The sequence below is a fragment of the Microtus ochrogaster genome, unplaced genomic scaffold, assembly GCF_000317375.1.
Source record: "Microtus ochrogaster isolate Prairie Vole_2 unplaced genomic scaffold, MicOch1.0 UNK5, whole genome shotgun sequence".
Lineage (NCBI taxonomy): Eukaryota > Metazoa > Chordata > Mammalia > Rodentia > Cricetidae > Microtus > Microtus ochrogaster.
This window is the reverse complement of record NW_004949103.1, coordinates 1,912,387-1,935,831: the sequence shown is the minus strand read 5'-3', so window position 1 is coordinate 1,935,831 and position 23,445 is coordinate 1,912,387. Positions and strand designations below refer to the sequence as shown.

The window sequence follows — 23,445 nt, the reverse complement described above, 5'->3', positions numbered from 1 at the left end:
TCTAGAAAAAGTCAAGAGACTTTTCAAACTAGTCAGTATGTCCCCAATCCGACCTCATGTCCAGTGGGGCCCCTCAGACACTCAAGTCCACTCATGAGGCTGTGTGAGAGACTAGCCGCAGTGACAAGAGCATCCACATCTGTGCACTGGCAGCAGCTGGGACCAGAAGCAGTGACCTCCCTCCACCTCTACTGGCTGGAGGTGGCTGTGTCATAGATTTCATCTTCGTCATCAGAAGGGGATAAGGCTGAAAAGCCTGAGCCAAGGAATCATTTATTTTTATTTTTCACAGCATGGCTTGATTTCTCCCCACCTTCTCTGATGGTAAGAAACTGGGAGGGGGATCGCACAGCTCCAGTCTAACATGGCTCAGGCAAAATAGTCCTCTGCAAAGGAGAAGATGGCTATAGACTAAGAAGGCCTGAGGGATGCTCAGGGAAGCCACTGGAATGCCAGCTCAGTAACCTTCCTCAACTAAGGCTCCCCATGGAGCCTTCTAGAAAGCATGCTTGCTGGGGAAGCACACACACTGAGAAGTTGGGCAAGCACAGTTCCTACCACCATCCCAGGACACCCTAAGAACATAGCACAGTCCTCGCCCTGCATGCAATCTGTCCTGCTGAAAGCAAAATGCTTCTTGCTCCTGAGCAAGGGGCTCAGGCTGCTGAAGGACACATCGATGCCAGCTGTGAGATCTTGAGACTCACAGGGCGCATGCCCAGTCTCTCCCGTCTTCAGAACAGAGGGACACTATCTGGACTCACGTCCCACCCCCAGGCCAACTTAGTTCAACCTACAACTGCTTCCGTCACCATGGGTGAGAAGTGCTGGCTCTGGTCATCTGGAAATTATACTTTGAGAATCTCTACGATTTAATTATGGCAAAGGTTATTGGTGGCTCCTCTCCCTGACTGCAGGAGAGAAGGGCGCTGGCTGATGGCCAGGGTGCTGGGGACAGCCTAGAAAGAGAAATACCTTTCTGGCATTTATCTTTCTTCTTTGGAGAATCACAGCATGTAAGTGCTGGAAAGGACATTGTGGTCACTCAGCCCAGTCTGTGCTGCCCAAAGGAGGACAAGCCCAAAAGGATGGAGCCTGTCCACTTCTGAGGTGACCTGAAGCTCTGGGGGTTCCGGTTTGGTGGTTGTCTTTGAACCCCAGTCCCTAAGGATGCGTGTGGGAACTGGAAGAGGCTGAGTGCCAAGTGCAGTGGGGTTCACTTTGAGCTCGGGAATCCGGCTCAGCAGGGAGGCTCACCTTGGCCTTCTGCAGCACGTGCCCACGGCAAGGGGAGTTGCCTGAGGATGCTTGGCTCTTCTTCAGGACGGCTGCACTGTTCACAGGCAGGGGCCCCTCAGCATCACTCGTATCACAGCTGGAAATGGGAGAGTTTTCCAGAGTCCGATGCCGAAACACAGGAGACTGTTAATAAGAGGAGAGCCCTGTGTGAGGGGTGGTTCTCAGCCACTGGTGTTTCTCAGGGAAAAACAGTTTGGTAAAGAAGAAATTGATTTGGAAATGGACAAAACTAGGAAGATCCACCACAGCCAGTGCCTGAGCACCTGAGGCCAAGGGATGGAAGACTAAGAGGCAGGGTTCTGGGCCCACACTACTGCCCTCACCGCCTCTCGCCTATCTATCCACATGGTGCTTCTTCCTAAGTTTGCAAATGCTTCCTGGAGTTGCCTGCTACCAAAAGGGTCAGGCCTTGTTGGAGAAGCTGTCAGGACCAGACAGCATTACCTTGGGGTTCACAGGCAATGAGTGACCCCCAAATGGCACCGAGGGTCTGTGACCATTCTCACTTTTTCATATGCTGAAGAGAAATTTCTGGAAAGCTTAAAATGAATCAGCTTATCTCTTCAGTTAACTTGGACCTGGCTTTGGCTTGCTGGCTCTTCTACATAGGATTGCAAACTGTCCTTTGGGAAAGCATGGCACCGGGGAGACCATGTTATCATCACACAACACAGAACACCGAAAACACACTTGGGACATGCAGGATGTTGGCCCAGAACTCCTGTGAAGGCTACTGACTGGGGCTCTCCCAGCTCAAAGTTTGGATAACATAGATCTTTCTTTGGACATCTTCAGAGGCAGCACTGACTCTGGGTGGAGGTGCTGTGCAAAGAGGGTGTCCTAGGGTGGCCAGGCAGTAGCTGTCTACAGCGGAAGCACCTGTAACACGCTACTCTTCTGAGGAAGAGGGCTGGTTCTAATCACACAGAATGCCGCCACCAGTGCCAGGGGTGATGACAACCACAGTGCATAGTGACACAGGAGATGGCAGAGCATGACCACCCAGTTCTGAGCCTCTGAGGCCAGGCTTACTCCTGGTCAGGGGACAATGGGGACAAGAGAAAGTCTCAGTAGCAGAGTCAGCTGAGGACAAGGAGCCATGACTAAAGGGAAGGGCTCCGACTTGACAGGTGGCACCCCTGCCTTTTTAACGGGGAGCGACAGGTATCCATAGTCCAGGGGGAGCATGGGAGTTGTAGTTTTCCAAAAGAACAACAGCACTCTCATTCATGCCCCAGATTTAGGGGCATAGACCGCGTTACTGTCACCGTGGCTTCTAGAGACTCTTGGGAATGAGTTCCTGCCTAGCAAGCTGGCATCAAGTCAGAACTAACCATGCAAAAGACTCTGGTGAACATAGAGGTCAGTGTCTCCACACACTGGGCACCACCCATGGTAGTGAGAAAACTGCCTGAGAGACCATGGGGCACTTCCCTTTGCTGTGCCTTCAGAACACTTACCTGTGGACTTGATGTCCCCGACCTGGGCTCAATAGCCAGTCCTAGCGTGACGCCCCCGGCCAGGGCCTTCTTCAGGCTCTCCTTGACCTCAGTCAGCTCCAGCTCCAGGCTGACCCGCTCGGCCTCCCTCTGTTTGCACTCCTCCTCCAGCCTCTTCAGCTTGTCCTCCAGGGCCACCTGGGTCTTCCTGCCTGAAATCCCAGGGACACATGGTCACCTCACAGAGGAGCTGACATAGCTGAGTTCTGCCAGGTCTTGCCCACAGCCTGCTCCCACTCAGAAACCTGAAGGACCTTCCTGACACTCACTCAGAGGGCATGGTGTCCAAAGGGGCCCCTGACTGGGCAGCTGAATAAGGAGGTCTCAAATTCTACCAGTTGCATGTGGGCTACTGCACATGCTGCTGTGGTTGGAAAACATAGCCCACGTCTCTGTAGGCCTCCACATACATTTCTCCAGGGCTTGCCAGCTAACTTATTTATTTGAAATTTGATGCAGTGACCAGCTGGGCAGAAAATGCACAGAGATGGACACTGAAGAAAACCAAGTCAATGAGGTGGGCAACCCACAGGGCACAGGGAGCCTGGCCTCTGAGAGACACAGCTGGGGCCTTTCTGCACCTCTGTCCTGTGCCTTGACACAGGAAGTTGAGGAGCTGAGCAACATGCACCATGCTCCCTTATGTCATAGACTTGGCTTTCCATGTCTCTCAGATAGCCTGATGTTGACACCCCGCCCAACCTGGTCCCACAGACTATCCTAATGGGCCCAACTGTACCTCCTTTCCTGGTCTCTGCTCCCCAAATTACTTTCCCCAAACAGCCATAATTTGGAAAGAGTTCAACTCTGGTTAAGTAGGATGGGCAGATGTACCAGCCTCAGCCTGCACTGAAGCCTTCTGGAAGCCAGGGTCCCCTCTGGGCTTCCCCACCTGCTGGCATCTCCCTTCTCAGCTGGCAGAAGCTAACTCTGAAAAGTCAGTTGTGCCTCTGTGGGGGGGGGCAGGTACAAGGGAAGATGGGAGGTCTGGCGAGGAAGGCACAGCCTGGGCCTGGGTACCACTCATCCCTGAGAGCTGTTCCTTGCTCACTGTCCCTCTTTCAGGATCACTAATACAGTCTTTTTTCCTGATCCCTAAAACCAGGTACAGCCTTGCTCTCCCAGGCCTTTCTATGAATAGAGAGCTGCTTCTTCCTAGGCAAAGCTCTGTGAGAACTTCCAAGCCCCAGTGGCTGCTTCCTCCACAGAAGAAACACTGAGTCAGACAAGGAAAAAAAAAACCTGCCAACCTTCTTGGCCCTTAGCAGCTGAGGTTGAAATTGCTGGCATCTCACTAGGGCAGGTCACAGTTCCTGCCTATGGTGGCACTCTTCAGCCAACCCTGTGCTACCCTGGGCTCCCTACAATGCCAGCACCCCAGGAGGGCAATATTACCTTGTGGCACAAAGGTCTAAAGGTGAGCTGGATGAACTCTAGAGCTCCTGTGGACACAGGCGCATGGACCATCAGAATTTCCTACCCCCTCCCCCACCACACACACCTGCATTCACTTCGATGGCGGCCCTCAGGTCCTTCCTCTCTTTCCGGAGCTGTGCTAGCCTGTTCCGCAGGGCCTCTTTCCTCTTCAGCAGCTCCTCCTCTTTGGACTGTAACAGCTTGGCATCTGCTTCCACCCGGTTCTTACCATATTTGTACTGGTCAGCATCTAAATAAGGAGTACCAAGAGTTAGCGCATCCAGAGGGGTCAGACTGCCAAGGTCTGTTGCTTAGCGCTCTACCACAGAGCTGCTCCTGGCTGGTCCTGAGGAGAAAGGGGGGTTACGAGCAGGGACTCTACGTGCCTCAATTCCTCTAATACTTTGATCTGCACATTTACAAATGGAGAGGAATACTGGAGACTCCCTCTAAGGGCTCCTCCCTCCAAGTGCTCCTCCCCTCAGCTTTCAAATAATTGTCAATAAGGCTCAGAGCAATGATTCTGGAACCTGGCCAGACAGTGACCTATAAAGTTTTAACTGTCAGCCCAACACAGTCTACAATCATCTGGGAACAACATCTTAACAAGGTATTATCTGGATCAGCTTGGCCAATGGCCGTGTCTTGATTATTAGCTGAGACGGAAGACACACCCCCAATGTGTGTGGCACCATATCACAAACTGGGCCCTGGAATGTGTGAGAGTGGAGGAAGCTGGCTGTGTACATGACCTCATGCAGGTAGCCATACATTTATTCTCTCTGCATTTGAATCTGAGTGTGAGGTGCCTTGACTTTTCCACAGTAACACACTGTAACCTGTAACTGCAAGCCCGAAATTGTTTCTGTGTATTTGTTACAGCAAAAGAAATGAAACCAGAACAGCATATCTGTTATGGTCAAAAACAACCTCTATTGGGACTGCAGGGATGGCTCAGTGGTTAAGGGCACTGGCTGTTCTTCTAGAGAACCAGAGTTCGAGAGCCAGCACCCACATGGCAGCTCACAGTCATCTGTAACTCTAGTTCCAGGGGTATTCAAGCCCCTCTTCTGCTCTCCTTGGTCTCCAGGCATACACAGGGTGCACAGATAAACATGTAGGCAAAACACACAAAGTAAAATAGATTTAAAAAATATGTTCTAGAGTTTCTGTAGTTCTCCCTATGTGCATGGCCTCCCTGTTCCCACTTCTGTTTTACAAGTACACCTCGCCCTGGCTGGAGGGAAGACATCTCCTTGGCCTGAGATTCTGATAGGGAGGGCTTCTCTGCTGAATGAAAAGACAGAGAGGCAGTCCATGGTGCTTGGAGACCTACTATTCAAAGGGCAATCTTGGAGTCCTGTGACCTAGGACAAACCTGTGCCTGTTTCTCCTCCTGTGAAATGGGATAAGAGCAGGTCATTCATGGGCGGCTGTAAGAGTTCAATTAATATTTACAAAGCACTTAACATAGCTCCCCAGATGAATGCTTTATAAATAGCTGCTATAGTTAATGAATGAATGAATGAAAAATGAATAAGAGAATAAGTAAAAGATTCGGGGGAAAACCAGCAACCTGGCCGCCAGCACATAGCTGTTCACACGGCGCTGAACTCAGGCCCCACACTCCCACAGTCTGGCCTACAGTTCCGGGCTACTGTGTGTTGTTGTGGGGAACTTAAAGCAGCCCAATAGGAATTTAGGGAAAGCCTCTCTGGAAAAGATGCTGAGGGGCTGGAGAACCTAGCACGACTGGCCAGAGCCTGCTGTGAGGCTTCCAGCATCTCTAGTCACAGTATCACTCGCCAGATCTGGGGGCTGCACCCCACCTGCCCCTCTGTCACCGTCCATCTACAGGTCTGTCTGTTTCAGAGTAGAAGCCATGGAGGGACAAGGGCTGTTTTGCAAGTCTTTAAAAGTAGATGCATGTCCCTAACACGGATAACTGTGTGTGAAGATGCCTGGCATGGAGCAGACACTCACAGGCAGCCCCCATGACAACTAGAGATGACTGGCTCACCAGCAGCTTGCTCATACAGTACCTGCCCTGAGCTGGCTCTACCATAATTGGCCACTTTCTTAGGGATTTAGGCATTTCCTATGTCCGGTCGGCATCCCTTTCCTCACCAAAAAGACCCCCCCCCCAAACTGACATTGCCAGACTCACAACGCAAGGAAAACCACCTTGTCTCGTGAAACCAAGGCACTTCCAGGAAATTTCATGCCAAACTGTACAGACTCCCCTGTCTACACCAATACATCTCCCAACAAACCTACAGACAACAGCTTATAAATTTCCCCGCCATGTAGTCCCCATGCAATCAACTATACAACCGTAATGCAATCGGCTGAACTCGGCAAAAGCACGGGATGCAATTATTTTTCCCTTTTGTTTCCATTAGATGTCACCAAAGTTAATAAAACATTCCCTACAGAAGGTCCCACTAGATACTGGGACAAATCATCCATAAAATAAAGCGAGCAGAGGACCATGAAAATCGCCTGGCTGAAGGAGCCCGCGTGGGATTCAGATCTTGCTTAACAAGGCTAAATTTTAGGCCGACTCATCCCTCTGGCTCCTGCACCTCCCTGAATGAACAACACTAAGAACAAGAGCGTAAATACACCCAAGGCATCAGGGAATGAAATTACAAAGAGAGGGCCAAGGAAGTCTGCGACAATGAGGAGATAGCCCGACAGGCTCCTGACCTGCCTGCTTGAAATGCGGAGTTGAAAGCCGAGGCATAGACGAGCTCCTGTCAAGAACGCAAAGGTTCCCTGGGGCGGAAGCAACCAAGTGTTGCTCAAGTCCCATGGCTCATCCATGCTTTGACTATGGAAAAGGATAGCCTCTCTGTGCCCTTGTTCTGACTCTGAAGCAGATACCAGCATGGGCAGGGCTGAGGCCTTTTCTCTCCCGCACCAGGTGGGTGGGGAGGACTCCAGGTGAAGGTAGCTAGTTATCTACACTATCCCGGAGGCCTGCCTACCGAATGAATGGCTGTAGACTGGAATGCTCAGACAGGAATCCCAGATGGCATTGACTGGCCATGATTTGGCTTGGACACTTTCCTGCTTGGCTCAGACTGATGGAGGAGCTCCAGGACCAGCAGAGCTCCTTGCAGTCCCTAGGCCTGCGTTTTAAAGCTAGCATGATCTTCTCTTCATATCCCCAGCAACAAGCAGGGTGTCCTGAATAAACACATCCCACCAGCAGGCTGGCTGAATGGCTGACCACCCAATGCAATGAGGGCAGAGCAAACACAAACTCAAGAAGCTAGCACACTCAACTTTAGCTGCAGATGAAGGAGAGCTGCTGAATCCCAGGCAGGCTGCGTCTCCCTCTGTTTGGTCTATACAGTCGGCTCTGAAGTCGGAAGGCCTGGTCTGCTGTGAGACCTCTGGCTGTCCTGTTCTACTCGGGGGTACTTCCCTCATTGCACAATGGGGTGCATGGCACCTATCCTGACGACACAGCTATCAGAGGTCAGCAGGGATGGAAGGTGCCCTCACTGCACAATGGGGTGCATGGCACTTATCCTGACAACACAGCTATCAGAGGTCAGCAGGGATGGAAGGTGCTGGTTGCTGTGACAGGTCACTTTTCTTTCGGTGCCCAGCATCTCCCTTTCCTCTGAATCAGCCCAGTGCTCAGCCACCTGCACGTCTGACCGATGAAGCAGCTGCCTTCAATTTATGTGACTTTGTCACTGGTGTTCTAGGGACACAAACAGAAGTCTCCTGGACCAAAGCCCCAGTGTCTCATGGTTGAATGTCATACCAAAAAGCCAAGCAACATTCACAGAGGCTGAGTTAGAGATCCTGGCCAGTGAGAGGGGGAAGCACATTACCCTACCTCCCAGCACACCCTCAAGCTCAGTATCTGCTACAGAAGTAGCCCAGCCAGCCTCAAGTTGACCAACTGCACCAAAGCAGGAAGCAAGGAGCCAGAAGGGGAACTCACTTGATGCTGTCCGTTTCACGCCACCTGCAGAATCCACTTTTTTTTGCTGGCTGCTCGGAACCTTCCCCTTTATGGAAACCCCATTAGATGCCACTGGAGGTTTTTTGCTCTTCAACTGTTGAAACACACAGAGAAAATTAAAAACAATCAAGCTAAAGCACCCTTTTAACTAAAAGTTACTTCTTTTAGTCTTTGACTCTTAAGTGCAACCGACTAGCATGGTCAGAGGGCAAAGGAAACCAACTCAGTTTCCAGTCAACGGGCTTCTGTGATGTCCCTATGGGAAACTTCCAGCAATGAAGGCTGGACACCCAGGGCTACCAAGAAGTCTGTCTGCAATGGGAAGGATGCTATGTTTCTGCTGGGGCCTCAAGTTTTGGATAGAGAGCAGCTCTGAGTGACCATGCACAGGTGTGCAGCAGAACCTTTGAGAGCCTGAGACACTGTGTATAGAGCTAAGTTGTTTTTCCATTATTGAGCTATTTTTAGAGAAAGGGTCTGGCTGTGCAGGGAGGTTCTTGCCCTTAACTGAACTATGCAATAATGGGGTACATAACCTCCTTTCAGATCACTGATGAATCATCTGAGGAAGGCTGCAAGAGACAAATATATCATAAATATATACAAGCCTTAGCCAGCTACAGGCTTAAAAAATTCAACAGTCCCTGCCGACTCTTCAAGGCACAGCTTCACACGCGGCAGGCAACACTGCATGCCGGGCAGTGAACTCCAGAGAGAGGAAACTTGACCCAGGTGCTGTCATCCCCAACTCTCACTGCCTGCTTCTCCTTCTATTGGAGGTACAGTGTGGGGTTGCATACAGATCTAGCTGCAATTCTGGTTTGTCATTTAGGGGACCCTGAGCCTGCCCTTCAAAACTTCCCGAACCTCTGGTTGCTCGCTTAAAAATGTAAAGACGCTGGCATCTCCCTAGGACTCCTGATGATACTGCACAGCCATGCACAAGATGGCAACCAGGAGTTCTCTGAGTGCATGGCCTCATCACCAACAGGTTCCCAAAGGAATGACCAGCCTGTTTGGAACAGAGACTAGGCTGGGTAACAGTGGGAATGCCATGCCATGCATCATGTGATTCCTGACTAGTGAGAGGAATGCACAGGTGGCAGATTTACTGAGCTAACCAAAGACAGCTATGATACCAGCAAACCGACAGATAACAGTAGGACTCATTGGCCAGAACTGGGCGGGGATCCTGATGACACTGGCAGAGGCCGGTGGAATTCACACTGGTCACTCAGCGGCTCACACCCCTCCACTCCAGGAGTCAGACTCTCCAGGGATAACATCTGAATATTTGTGCTACCACAGCAAGATTCCCGTGTCGGTTCAGACAAAGCAGTGTCTGGAGTGCAATAGTGAGTCACCACTATGTGGACGCCTAGACCTTGCCTGGTGTCTGCTATTTTCTCAAAACTGAATGGAACAGACCGTGGAAAGCCTAGCCTCTTGCTTTACATTCCCAGAGTGTGAGGCAGCCAGGACTCCAGGCAGAGCATACAGAATGCTTAGGTTAAAAATTGATGAAGGCAGTTCATGTCTGCTCTGAAATGCTGATGCATGTCACAGAGCATAGGCAAACAAGGGTTCAGTCAGAGCCCTGTCACACAGGTACAGGAGGGCACACGTCATTGTCTCCCAGATGACACACTGGCTCTCAGCATGGTGTGGGCCATGTTTACAGACAGGAACTAACCACTCCCTGGGGGCAGCCGTTGCTCACTTATACACAAGGTAGAATATTCTAGAGAAACCTGCCATTCCAGAACCTTCTGGAAAGTTGCATGGCCTCTTTTCATAACCTTTGACGTAATTCTCAAAGTGCACTGGGGAATCCTCCAGGAGCAGAGGTGGGTGAGCCAGGAAAACTGGGAGCTGGTCCCAAATGGCTCTCCAGCCCCTCCATAGCTAACTGTGAAGTAGGCTACGGCTGAAGACTGTAACATTTTGGTGTGTGGGAGGAGGTGAGTATATGGTCACTGCAGGTCCACTGGTGATGTCGGGGAGTTCAGGAACGCAATCTGTACCTGGGAGTGTAGCCCGAGAGACGCCCTCCCCACAGAAGAGGTGTTAGTGACAGGTGGGGAGCAGGGTGGGCTGCAGGAGGTGGGGGATTTGTAGTGGTTAGAGGACAGCCTGTCAGCAGGTGGCCGAGATGCCCTCCGGTCAGCAGGAGAGGAGCGAGCAAAGATAGTCGGTGATGGCAAGTTATCGTAGAGGCCCGCGTTATCATAAAGCACCTCTTCCGCCAGGCCTCTGCTCCCACAGCCAGGAAAGCCGCCATCCGTGTCCCACTGCAACACATACGGCCAGATGAGGACAGAGAAGATCAGCACAGTGAGATGTTAGCAGCCCCCCAAAGCTCTGCATGGCCAGTCACTCATACACACACAGGTCAGGCACAACCCCCACAACCACGGGCTGCTTCATAAGGGCCCCTTTGCCTTCGGAGTCATAAGAAAGGTTTCTCTGTCCTTAAATTGTTCACAGAGTCAATTGAAGAGTACTGAGCTGGCATTGCTAGCCCTAGAGACATGGAGTTTGGAAGTTCCCTGATGCACAGGAAATAAGGTCAGGGAGTTGGACAGCACCCGGAGCTCTTTGCCGCACGGGAAGGCACGTGAGATCACGATCAAGGGCCCTGGCGCTTGTTGTGGTTTGGACACACTGGTTTATCTATCACTTACTCCACTTAGCAAGCAGGGGAAACAGAGCCAAAGGCAGCTCACACAGCTGGGGAAAGGCAGAGCTGGGCAAATCAGGCTGCTGGAGGAATGTGACTGACATCAAGAACACCTTGAGTTCATCCTTGCTGCCTTGTGGCCGACACATTCACCATCAAGGTCAGCGTGGTCTAAGTTCCATAGTTGAGCACCTGAGAAAGATTGCCATTGCCAAAAAAGCCTGCTGAAGACAGAGTCATGTAACCGTAGGATGCAGGGTGCTTCCGACTTGGATGGAACAATGGCATTATGCTAGCAGAGGAGCTGAACAAAGAGTTAACAGTTCAAAGCCATGTCTCAGGACACGGACTCCAGAGCACTGGCAGGAACCTATAAAGAAAGCCCAAACTCTTAACTACTGCCAGATCCCCCCAGGCTTTAAAGGTCTTTGTAAATTGCCCAGTATTATAAAAGGAAATATTAATTCATATATTCTGCCCATTTCAGCCTGTTTTTTTATGTTCTCCTGCAGCGCTCCTTCTTGCCAGACTATAATTATAGCCCTTTGTTATAAAAATAGGAAAGGCCTAAAATCCCAGGGTGGGGGTGTCTTCTGCAGCCACATCAGTGTCTATTTTTGTGACGCTGGGGACAAGCGCACAACCTAACACAACGTAGAAAAGCCAGGGTGGAGCGCTGCAGTGACAGCCCCACAGATATGCAATGGTCTATACTTGACTCTCATTTTCCTAAAATAGCAGGGATCAAGTCATGTGGAATACTTAGTAAACAGTGACGAAATCCCACAGAAGTTTCTAGAATAAAAGTGACTGTGTGCAGAGCCCTTCCCTCGCAAAGAATCAAAGGGAGTGCAGAATGAGCTGAACTTTTACAGGGGAAACAGTACTGACACTCTGAGCATTTGGTCATAAAGTGTGGACTTTATGGAACCCGGAAATGAAGCTTCTGAAACGCAGTCATGTGGTAACAGAGGCCTGCGCACAGGACAGGCTGAGGAAACCTGAGCAGGGATACCATGTGGAAACAAAAGGGCAAGACACACGTGTGCACACGCACGCGCGCGCGCGCGCACACACACACACACACACACACACACACACACACACACACGGCATATGTCTCAGCTCCTAGGGCCCAGTGCATGTATGTAGGGAGGATTCCTCAGCACAGAGCTGTTTCTTTCCACATCAAAACATGGGTGAGCCGGGGAAGAAGCACTGAGGGTACATGAGCCAGCAAGGTGTCTGAACTGCCAAGGGGACCCGGACATATGAGCATGGCATGATTCATCAAGTCCCTGCAATACCTTGCTCACCTCGTGTGTGTGTGTGTGTGTGTGTGTGTGTGTGTGTGTGTGTGTGTGTGTGGTGTGGCTATGTGGAGGCCTTGTCTAGAAGGCAAGGCCTGCAGAAGGCTGCTGAGGCCACAGGCTGGGAATGGCAGCATACCTTTGAGATTAGATAGCCTAGATTCTGGAGTACAGGAGCAGGTCCCATACAATGGTGCTGGGGCTACACGGATACAGGGAGGCCACCGAGGCCAGGCCTCACCTTGAAAATCGTGCAATAGCAAGAATACGGGAGGGGGCTGGGGACCATGATGACACACAGGGTGGACTGAGAGCCCTGCTCACAGTGCTCACCAGATATCACTGTCCACAGGGCTATAGGGCCACAGAACAGAGGTCACCGGGAGGACTCCCATTGCACAAAGGAGCCTGGCTCCTGCCATCAGAATATTGGGGAAAGAACGAAGTCGGGAACAGGAAGGACACAAATTTAAAACAAGGTTGAGAAACTCTTAAGAAATACTGGCTCCTCTTAGAACAAGTTTCTCACACACGCTTTCCCACACCTGCTCACTGCACAGGCAGGCACGGGTCAGGCCAACAAAGGTACACAGTGCCCAACCACCAGCCAAATAATAGAGGCCCAGCAGGGATCTGCTCATGATCTGGACACATTGGACAAAACAGGGAAAAATAAAAACTAAGGCTAAATGGACATACTCGAGGCCTGCTTGACAGCGAAGCCGCCACACGGCATCCCTGCATTCGTGTGTGAGTGCTCCACACCAGCACGCCAGCAGCCGCTCCAGGCCTCTGTCTGAAGGCAGGGTGGCGGCTGCAGCCATGCTGGGCGTAACTAGTCAGAGTAACATAGACTGTTGTGTCTGACTGACACCAGCTGTGAAACTGAATATTCTTCCAGCTCCGTCTATTTATTTTAACTTAAGTCGCCGGCTTCCATCTTGGGTGACGAGCTGTATGTGATGACGATAACAGAAGTAGACGAGCTGTCCACTAGGGATCACATGACCTGCTGTTCACGTCAGAGACCAGGGTTTGGGGGAGCAGTGGTATAATTCTCCATCTCAGTTCACTAGAATGGAAAACTAGGCACTCCAGGACAGAAGTAACTAGCAATTTGCTTTCTAACAAAGGACACTCACCGAGCCGTTGACACAGGGGACATCATCATAGTGCAATGCTGTCCCGCTGGGGTGGGCGTAGCCGTTGGAGATACTCCCCAGGTATGGGCTTGTGGACACTGCCCGCCTGTTCATAAAGCTGAGAGGGAGAAAACATGGACATGCGTGTTAATCAGCAGGGCCTCTGTGAACCTTGATGCAACCAAAGGCCATGCCAGGGTCAGAGGCAGAACCCTTAGGACCTTAGGCAGATGCATATGTCATCTTCAAGGGACTGGGGACAATCCTCACCCAGAGCCAAGACAGACTCCAGCACAGACAATGAACACCATGTATGGGGATACACAGCGGCACTTACAAGTGGAGCGGCCCAGACAGGTACCACTATTTTAACCACAGCCAGGGAAAGCATACACCCAGGGAGGGCACAGCAGCTCTTTCTGATGGGCTGGTCCTCTCACAGCAATGAACCAGTTTCAACCTGTCTATAGAGACTGGCCACTCCCAAAGGCAGGGGGCAGCATGGCCTCCGCCACTCCCTGGCCTGCTGTGGGACGTTCGTGGCTGCACAGCAAGCCCTCACTGAGCTCTGGCAGCCACACAGCATACTTCAGCTGCTCCCTGAGCTTCTGGAGGCCCTGAGAGCAGCCATGCTGAGGCCTCAGAATCCTGTGCTGCTGTGATGCGTGTGACATACATGCCTGGGTCTTGGTTCCCTAAAACCTTGGGATTTCCTAATGATAATGGGAGCCAGCCGCCTTTGCCCATCCCATTCCTGGAAAGCCTGATGGATTTGGGGGTGGGGTGCGAGTGGATCAGAGCCAGGGACTTTCAGATCTGAGAGGACAGGGTGGAAGAGCTCCTGGATGGGAGACACCAGGAAGGCAGTTCATCCAGGGAAGGCACCATACCCAGAGGAGCAAACCCAGGAGGAAGCTGTACCCAGGCACGGGGTTCACAAGGGAGAGCACTAGATCCAGAGAAAGTGCCGCACCCAGGGAATCACCAGACCTAGAGAAGGCGTGTAGCCAAGGAAGGTGCCATATCCAGGGAGGGCACTGTACCCAGGGAAGAGGTGGCAGCTCTTGTACCTCTCCTACCCAAAAGCTCCATGCTGGTGGACTCCTAACACACCAGTGACATAGCAAACAAAGCACTTCCTAGGGTCTAAGAAGAGTCTGTAGGGTGTAAGAACCTCAAGTTAACATCTGCTCTTTAACGAGAATGGATTTGTGAGTGGGTCCTGGGGACAGAGGTTTTGATCTTCAGGGCAGACACTGTGTCCTGGTGGACATTTCAGAATTGTCCTTCAGTGGGCCCCTGTTGGAGTCCACAGAGAACTGGGATGCCACCTAATGTGAGCAGAGCCCGTACCAGCAGCCAGAGGTGGAGAGCAAGAGTTTGCATGTAAAAGAGAAAGGACCGTTTTCCTCTCCCCCAGGCACGCTCCCCAGAGAGCCAGACAGAGCATATTGGCCCTCCATCTGCCACCGCCCAGAGGCATCAAAAGTCACCAAGAAAAGTCAAGTGAAGCGCAGTGCAGGGCAGGCTGTATTCACCAGACTCCAGCTCCACCCTGGCTCCCCCCATCCCCTTCCTTCCCAGGCTGTGTGGTGTCAGGACTGCTGGGAGGAGGGGAGGCTCCTCAGTTCCTCAAGTGTTCTACCACCCCAGTGTCCAAAGCACAATGAGGAGAGATGGGCCAGCCTCTCAGGAAGCTGGACTTGTTTCTGGAGAACTGTGAAAACCCAGGAAGAAAGAACCAAGGCAGCATTTTCTCCTAAGTGGGAAACTAAGATCACACAAAGTTAACAGAAATGCATTTCCCCCCAAACTTTGTTTGGGAAAGGAGCTTGGGGCAGCACAGCCAGCCACCTGTGTTGCGCTGCACACCCTAATGGCCACACTCTCACAGTGCACTGCTGCCCCCTGCTGGAAGAAGGTGGCAATCATGGCTCCTCTGGCAGATGTAACAACTTAAGACTTCTTAGCTTATGAACAGTGATATAATTATTCTGCACTTAATCTACGTCAAATTAAGTGTAGGAAAGCTAAAGTCACAGGAAGGAGAAAATGCAAAAGGGAAAGACTGACTAGCCGCTTAGGAGTTCCTGAATGTTTCACACACATGTTTAAGGGGTGGATGGAAAGACTCAGTTGAGGGCTGTCTTGGGGGAAGGCTGGGAGTGAGGTAAACAGAAGCATGGCAGGACCCCCGGCGTGCCTGCACCCGCTAGTGCCCAGCATAGCCACTGCTGAGCACTCAGCGCTGCACGTGAATTCACACACTGTTTTCCCTCCCCAGCAGGGCCCTCATCTTCGCTCCGCAATGTCAGGCTGCCCAGGGCTCATACTTATGCACAGATATCAGGAAGTATCAAGGACAGTCGGAAGAGCACAGGGTTCTTCCACTTCCTTCAATGGGGATGCCCAAAGGACTTAAAGAGCATATAAGAGCATATACACACACTTCCTCATTGGCAGAGGCCTTCTCCACTGCCAGAGCAGCTTAAGGTTTACAGAGAGAGGCACAGGGCGGTAAAAGAACTCCTGCAGAGCCAAGAGTAAGCAGGGGGGCAACGATCCCCTCTAGCAATCTTTCCACAATGACTGACAGCCAAGTGTGTAAGTGGGAAAGAGCTGAGTCTACAACATACGAGCATCCCAGGGAACCTGTATGTAAACGCAGAGACCTGCAGGGACCTGAAGATGGTGGCTGGAAGGTGGCTCTCTCAGACTGGCCTGCTTTAGTCAGACAGAAACATCTTTATCACCACATTCTTCTGGACCTGTGATGGGCAACACTTGTGAGCCGTGCAGGGGAAACCAAGGCACTGCCTTCTGTCACCTGACTCATGGTCTCTGGTCAGCTTCAGGACCTGTCCTCAGTGTCCAGCACCATCCACACTGTTAGGCGTCAATCTCCCAGGGGAGTCCTGTATGTTTTTTTTTTCCTGTTTCCTGTTCCTTTTCAGAACATTATTGCCTTCCTTCCTTCAGTCAGGCACAATGGCTGATAATTCTCCTAATCGTTTGGTGAAGAATCACCACACGGCCGCCAAGTTATAAAAGGCGAAAAATTAACTTAATCCCAGACTCTCTAGCGCCTTGGCAAGTGGCCGCATTGTGAAGGCTGTTCCCTTGCTCAGTCTCCTCTCTGATAAGTTTTATGGGAATGCTTGGCTAGAAAACTAAAACATGAAAATTAACTTTATTGCTAGCTAACATCCCTAAAAAGATTCTAATGAGCTTTAAAGAAAAGATTCCTAAGCTAAGTTCATACGCTTTTTTAATGAAGAGTGTTTGATACAGCAACCTGCATTCTTTTCTCCAGGCTGTGGCCACCCCTCATTTGGTTTAGATTAAAACTCTGCTCAGTTATAAAAGAAAAGCTGGGCCATGTACAGAGGGAAATTCAGGGTTTCTCCTGAATGTGCTGGTCTGTTTGCTGATTAGAGTCAACAGCAAGTGTTTTCCTTTGGGGATTTTAGTAATGTCCACATAAGTACAGATAACAACTATTAATATTTCAAGCTGGAGATCTCACAGTATGAGGCTCCCGCTTAAGTTCCTGCCTTGACTTCAGTGATGGACTGTAATGGGAAACTATAAGCCGAAATAAACTCTTTCCTCCTCAAGCTGTGTTTGGCCATCATATTTTACCATAAAAACCCTAAGGTGTGTCTATACTCTGTTTCAAAAACTGGATTATTTGTTTTCTTAATGTTCAGATTTTTTTTTAGATCTATGCATATTCTAGATACTAAGCCTTTTGCCAGATGTTTAACTGGTGACGTCCCCTCCCCAATTCTATAGGCTGCCATGTTGCTAGAATGAGGGTGTCCTTGGCTGTTCTTTTTTTTTTTCATTTAAAATTTCTACAGGAGTCACATAACTTGCAAGGGACCAGAGGGGAGGTGGGGCTATCCCAAGGAAGGGAAAATAGGATTTAGAGTTATAAAGGGGAACTAGAATAGGAGAATTAAATGAGGAGGAACAAGATAGGGCAGGGGATAAGAGGGAAAATGGGAGGGACAACTAACACTGAAGGCCTTTTAAAGGCCATTTGGGAACCTACTATAGTAGAAGCATCCTAAAATATATAAAAGGGATTTAAGCAGAGATACCATATAATGGGGGAGACGATGCACCAACTAGACATCTCATGCTACCAAGGAAAAGCCCCAGTTGCAGAAATGGGTTACATATTATTGAGTCATTGGCCCAAGGGATCTCATAGCCACCCAAATGTTACAGGCTATTGCCAGTGATTTTGGTTATCTCCTCAACCTGATGGTAAGATCCTACTGCTACAGATACCATTTACTTATCCCATCAAACCCTCAAAAATTAGAGCTAGTGCCCAAAGAGAAGTTTCACCACTACTATCTACTATTCATAGTGCTGGAAGATACTATACACACTATAGGAGGAGAAAAATAATCATTACTCTAACCCAGTTACAAACCCCATTGACCTATAACAGCAATTTGCATACTGGTGCAACAGTGGCATAAATGTTATGGTAGTAACCACCCTTTTTTTTAAACTGACATTAAGGCCCACTATAAGATGGAACGCATACCTACTAAAGTGGACTAAGAACCTAAGAGTGAACAGGTCCTAGGGGAAACTTGCAACAGTTATTCTGTTGAAGACATATAGCAATAAAATGATTCCTAATGAACTATTGCTATACCCAAAGATCAGCGCATTGCTCAGCCCTCATCAGAGAGGCTGCTTCTTACAGTAGATGGCAATTGACACATTAATGTACTACTGGACAATGTATAGAGAGTGAGAAACTTGGGACCAGGATCTATGAAGAAAAGGAGACAGAAATATTGTAAGAGCCAGAGATGGTGGATGATTTCAGGGAAGCAGTGTCTTCCAGACAGAACAGAATATATGTATGAGCTCACAGAGACTGTGGCAGCACACACAAGATCTGCACAGGTTTAAATCAGTCAAAATATCAGCATGGAAGAAAAGTAGACACAGGGCTCCCCCGTCAACCAAGACGTTATTTGTACCAGGTGTGGTGGCACACGCCTTTAATTTCAGCACTCAATTAGCAGAGGCAGATAGGTCTCTGTAAGTATGAGACCAGCCTGGTCTATGTAGTGAGTTTCAGGGCAGCTAGAGCTATGTAAAGGGTCCCTGTTTCAATACCCCATCCCAAAAGGAAGCTATCTGCAGTTGATTCCTGCTAAGAAAAGGAAAATCCATTTTCTTCAATAGAGTGTCACCAGGCGTACCAACCACATTCTATAGTTGGCCCCATGCCTAGGAGTAGTTGCCAACACAAAAAGGACCCAGGTGTATCTGTGTGTATACTGTTTTGGTTATGATTTGGTAGTTTTTGTCTTTGGGGCTTTGTTTTGTTTTCTTGGTTTTTTGATTTTGTTTCAAGAGAGAAATAACAAAGTTGAGTAGGTGTGGGTTGAAAGATCTTGGAGGAGTTGTGAAAAAAGAAAAAGTACAACCAAAATATACTGCATGAAAATATTTTTAAATACTTTTTAAATGTAAAAAGAAGAGGTCAGAAACAGGAACTGATCTATGTGTCTGGGTGCATTTGGACACATCACAACTGGCCCAGGATGCTTTATTCAGACTTCCTAGCATTAAGGGACTCGTGACTGGGTCCAACTCTTCTGTGAAGAGTTCCTGCCCACTAGCTATTGAATTTAAAAGAAAATGTGAGAAGTGTACTCATTTTAAAACAACTGTCAAGAGTTTATCATATTTTATCGCAGTGAATACATATTTGTGTACATATGCATTTATGTTTGCATTTATGTATACATTTATACATATAGATCTCTGTGTGTGTATGTATGTATGATGCTTTTCCAACATAAATAAATTATTAAAGAAGGGGACATTGGTTTTCAGGTCTATAAATGTCTCTCTGAGTTCGGCAGCTGGGTCCCAGTCTTGCCTCTGCACCCACTGGCCATACTCTGCTCTTTGGGAGAGATACGTGAGAGAACACAGCCTCACAGGGATGGGATGCTGGGAGGTAGGAACAACCCACAGCCTCTCGTGTGGCTGTGGACAGTCTTCAATGCTACCCCATAATTTAAAGAGTGGCCGTCTCTTGGTGACCGGTTGTCAGATGCTCTGTATACTGACATGGAGGTAACAGGCTGACACTCTCCTAGGGAACGGCCCTCATCCTGTCACATGGCCACTGTGTACATCAGAGTGGCCCCCCTCTGTGATCCCGCCCCTGTGATCTGGGGAACCTTCGAGCTCCCAGGACTGGTATAAATGTAGAAACCACCCTCTGAGCAAGCTGCCCTTTGATGGCACCAGAGTTACTAATTGCTTTCCTACAGCCACAGGGGCAATGGGTCCAGTCTAAGGTTATGTATGTCTAAGAGGCCCAAAGTCTACCAGTTGACCTATTTTTTTTTAGATGTGGTCTCATATATTCCAGGACAGTCTTCAACTCACTCTGTAACCAAGGATGACCTTGAACTACAGATCTTCCTGCCTCCACCTACCACATTAGAGGAGTGCACCAGTTTGTGTGGTGCCAGGATTAAACTCAGAGCCTTGGGCATGCTTTGGCAAGTACTATACCAACTGGGCTGCATCCCTAGCCTATTGCTTGTCTTTCAAGGTTAAAAAAACAAAACAAGAAATTTGGTAATGGCAACCAAGCAACTCGTGAGCAATCTGCTGCCTGGGAGTCCTCCTTTTATCCACTGTGTAGTTCTGTGTCTCTGGCCAGGTGGGGCTCAACTGGCACTCAGATCACCAGAGCTACTGGAGTCCGCCTAGCAAAGGCCACCCCAAATGCATCCAGGATTCTCTACTGTCACTATCTGAGGGGGACACATGCCAGGGACACAGTGCTATGGAGAAACCTGTTCATCACCACAGCCTGGACAACAAAGCACATGTCAAAACATCACAGAAGGAGAACACACCTCAGGTGAGTATGGAAAAAGCCATGAACTTGTGGAACAGCTGAGGATGCTGAATGCCCAGTGATACTGAAGGCCAGCATGGGCTGAGGACCCCACAGAAACTGCTGCTCCAAACCCCTCATTATTATTGTGATCAACAAGCGTTCTGGCTCAAACGTATGCTTTGCACAAAGTAGCATTATTTGTCACCACTTAAATTTAGAAAGTGCCAAACCCACAGATTTAAGATCTTGGGCTTTGTTGGGCAGTGGTGGCCCGTGCCTTTAATCCCAGGACTTGGGAAGCAGAGGCAGGTAAATCTCTGAGTTTGAGGCCAACCTGGCAGAGAGAGTTCTAGCATGGCCAGGGCTACACAGAGAAACCCTGCCTCAAGAAAAAAAAGAAAGAAAGAAAAGAAAAACAAAAATAATCTTGGGCATTATTTCAGCAACACATAGAATCCTTTCTGCTTTCTAGAAGGCCCCTGCCACAAAGAAGATGGCAACAGCTACCCAGCTGCCCACAGAACAAAATCAAGACTATGACCTGTTGGTACAAATAAAAACAGACACAGCTCCTTATTGTCTCTGACTACAAGGGCAGAGCTAAGTGACTGTAATTTAATGGACTGTGCCCCAGGAAGCCAGTGCTACCATCTTCAGAGAAGTTTGACAAACCTATTCTAGCAGAAATCCCACCAACATCAGAGCCACCACGGCCAACACCCCACCAAGGAAAAGTCTTCAGGTGTGCTCTGGTCTGCACGCTCACCCGACACCTATTGTCAAACAGTAGAAGAAGAATGTTGCTAGTTCAGACCTTCCACAAGCTATGCAGGAGTCTTACCAAAAGGTCTGTTTGGCCGTCTGTATAACATTTGCTGACATCTCCACGTCTATGTAGTCATAGTGCAGGGCTCCTGGATCTGTTGAAGATCCCGTCTCTGCCAGTAAGATGCCAATCCATCTGCCCATGTCTTCAGAAGATGATGCCTGCCATGGGGAAAAAAAGCATGATTCATTTAACCAAAGACAAAGAGGTGTGACAGGAAGGGAAAGAAAACATGGAGAGACACCATGTAGCTGCTGAAGGAGAAAGATGCCCAGAACCTTTACTAGTAAGCTGAAGCCTCATGGTGATATACAGATGAATAGAAATGGGTTAACTTAAGAAAAAGGCTAGCTATGAATACACCTAAGTCATTGACCAAACAGTGTTGTAATTAATATAGTTTCTGTGTAATTATTTGGATCTGGGCAGCTGGGAAATGAAAGAGCAGTCTCCATTTACAAAATGGTGCCAATGTGAGTCAACTATATCCACATAAAACCTGAGAGAACTTGGGAAGGAATTCTAGACACAAAAGAACAGAAATAAGCATGGTTTCTTGGTAGCAGCATTTTCTCAGGTGAACTCTGATTGCTAGAAGAAAGCAGAGGCATGATTCCTATAAAAGAAGGCTTCCTGACTCATCATTAGCAGCAAAAAGTGTGTGGCTCCTTTAAGAGCTGGCTTCCTGGTTTGTGTTGGTGTGGTTATGAAGCACTTAAATGGGGTCTGTGAGCAGTGTGATACAAATTGCTTAATGGTGACATAGATCCACTGCATCCCTGGAGCTGGGGCAGTGAGCACGGGCTAAATCTCACCTGGGAGCACTTGCTAGTTTTTTTAGATTTTTGTATTTTATGCATATGAATGTTTTTGCTTACATGTATGCACGTGAGCCATGTGTATGCATGATACCCAAGGAGACCAGAAGATGGCATTGAATCCCCCAAAAATGGAGTTTCAGATGGTTATGATCTGAAATGTAGGTGCTGGGAATCAAACCTGAGGACACGCCTCAGAGTGTGTTCAAAGACTGAGGGTGCATAGCAAGTAAAGGAATATCGTCAGGGGCTGAGGCCCCCTGAAATTACTACACACACAGGTAAATGGACAATTACTGAGATGTGTGTAAGGAGAACTTTTCTCAGTAGAAGGAATTGAGGAATGAATGTCATCACTCAGCCACCATCATCAGCAGAGGGACTGCTGCAGGCCAGTCTCCAGTACTGACATAAGATAGTCTCGAGAGCTCTGTTCACATGACAGAGGGGGCATGAGGAGGCTTTCAGCCTGAAAAGGGCCCAAGGTATCTACAGGGGTTTATGTGGGAAATGTCTCCCAGAGTCTCAGGCAGTTGAGCACTCCAGAGACCCCAGTTGGAGGCACTGTTTGGGGAGGTTTAGATGCTGCAGCCTGGATGGAAGATGAGAAAGTACGATACTGGGGGCAGGCTTTGAAAGACAAAAGCCTCATAAACTTCTGGTTTGCTCTCTCTGCTTCATGTTTATGGTAAAGGATGTGAATGCATAGTTTTCTGCTCCAATCATGCTGCTTGCTGCCATCCCTCTCCCCACATGATGGGCTCTTGTTGCTCTGGAACCCTAAACCCAAACAAGCTTTTTCTTCCGTAAGGTGCCTTGGTCATGGTGTTTTATCAGAACAATAGAAAAGTATTCTGTGTTCCAATGAATCACATCACTAGGGAATACATGACACCTCCCTACAGGACACACCATACATGATGCCACTTCCACCTGGCTCCTGCAAGGGTGCCAGGATAGCCCAATATCAGAAGGAGAAGGAACATTCCAAAGGAAGGATCTTCTATAATATAAAAGGGTCTGTGCCCTGGGGAGTATCAGTAGTATGAACTGGATGGAGTCACTGGGAGGCTTGGAGGATAAATAGCCACACGGTTTTCATGTATACATCAGGTACTAGGACCGTGCTGGCATAACTGGAAAATTCAGATTAAGACCTAGGCATTATGGGAGAGCATGGCACCAGTATTAACTTCCATTCTTGCCATCACTGTGGTTCTAGCCAAGTGATGTCCCTTGCTTTTGTTTTTATTTTTATTTTTACAAACACACATTGAATTATTTAAGAGTAGAAGGGGGAGGAAATCCACAAAAGTGTGTGGAAATCTGTGTGTTGGGACATCAGGAAACACCACAGTGGGGGAAAACGAGGCCCTTCTTTGTATTGGTTCTGTAAGTCCAAAAGCATCTATAGATTAAAGTTAAAATCTCCAGCCTTCCTTGCTGGCCCACGGCACGACCACCAGTAAGGCTTGGGAACAGAACCCAGGTCACCTCAGCCCACAGTCCTGTGTGTGAGCACTGCGATCCCTCAGCTCACAGTCTACAGCTCTGTGTGTGAGCACT

The 23,445-nt window shown here is 49.1% G+C and overlaps 1 protein-coding gene across 3 annotated transcripts in view; it reads right to left on the bottom strand.

The window, feature by feature from the left end:
• The window catches only part of Afap1 (actin filament associated protein 1), a 119,771-nt gene that overhangs the window by 5,102 nt on the left and 91,224 nt on the right, over window positions 1-23,445 (bottom strand). The window contains exons 11-17 of one of the 3 annotated variants that reach the window (XM_005365934.2): window positions 21,077-21,222; window positions 13,332-13,449; window positions 10,224-10,490; window positions 8,179-8,293; window positions 4,300-4,464; window positions 2,760-2,950; window positions 1,258-1,422 (exon numbers count right to left, since the gene is read on the bottom strand). In XM_005365934.2, the coding sequence (XP_005365991.1) occupies window positions 1,258-1,422; window positions 2,760-2,950; window positions 4,300-4,464; window positions 8,179-8,293; window positions 10,224-10,490; window positions 13,332-13,449; window positions 21,077-21,222 (1,167 nt within the window). The remainder of the gene's footprint in view (window positions 1-1,257; window positions 1,423-2,759; window positions 2,951-4,299; window positions 4,465-8,178; window positions 8,294-10,223; window positions 10,491-13,331; window positions 13,450-21,076; window positions 21,223-23,445) is intronic. The other 2 variants (XM_026788657.1, XM_005365935.2) reach the window with 2 other exon arrangements.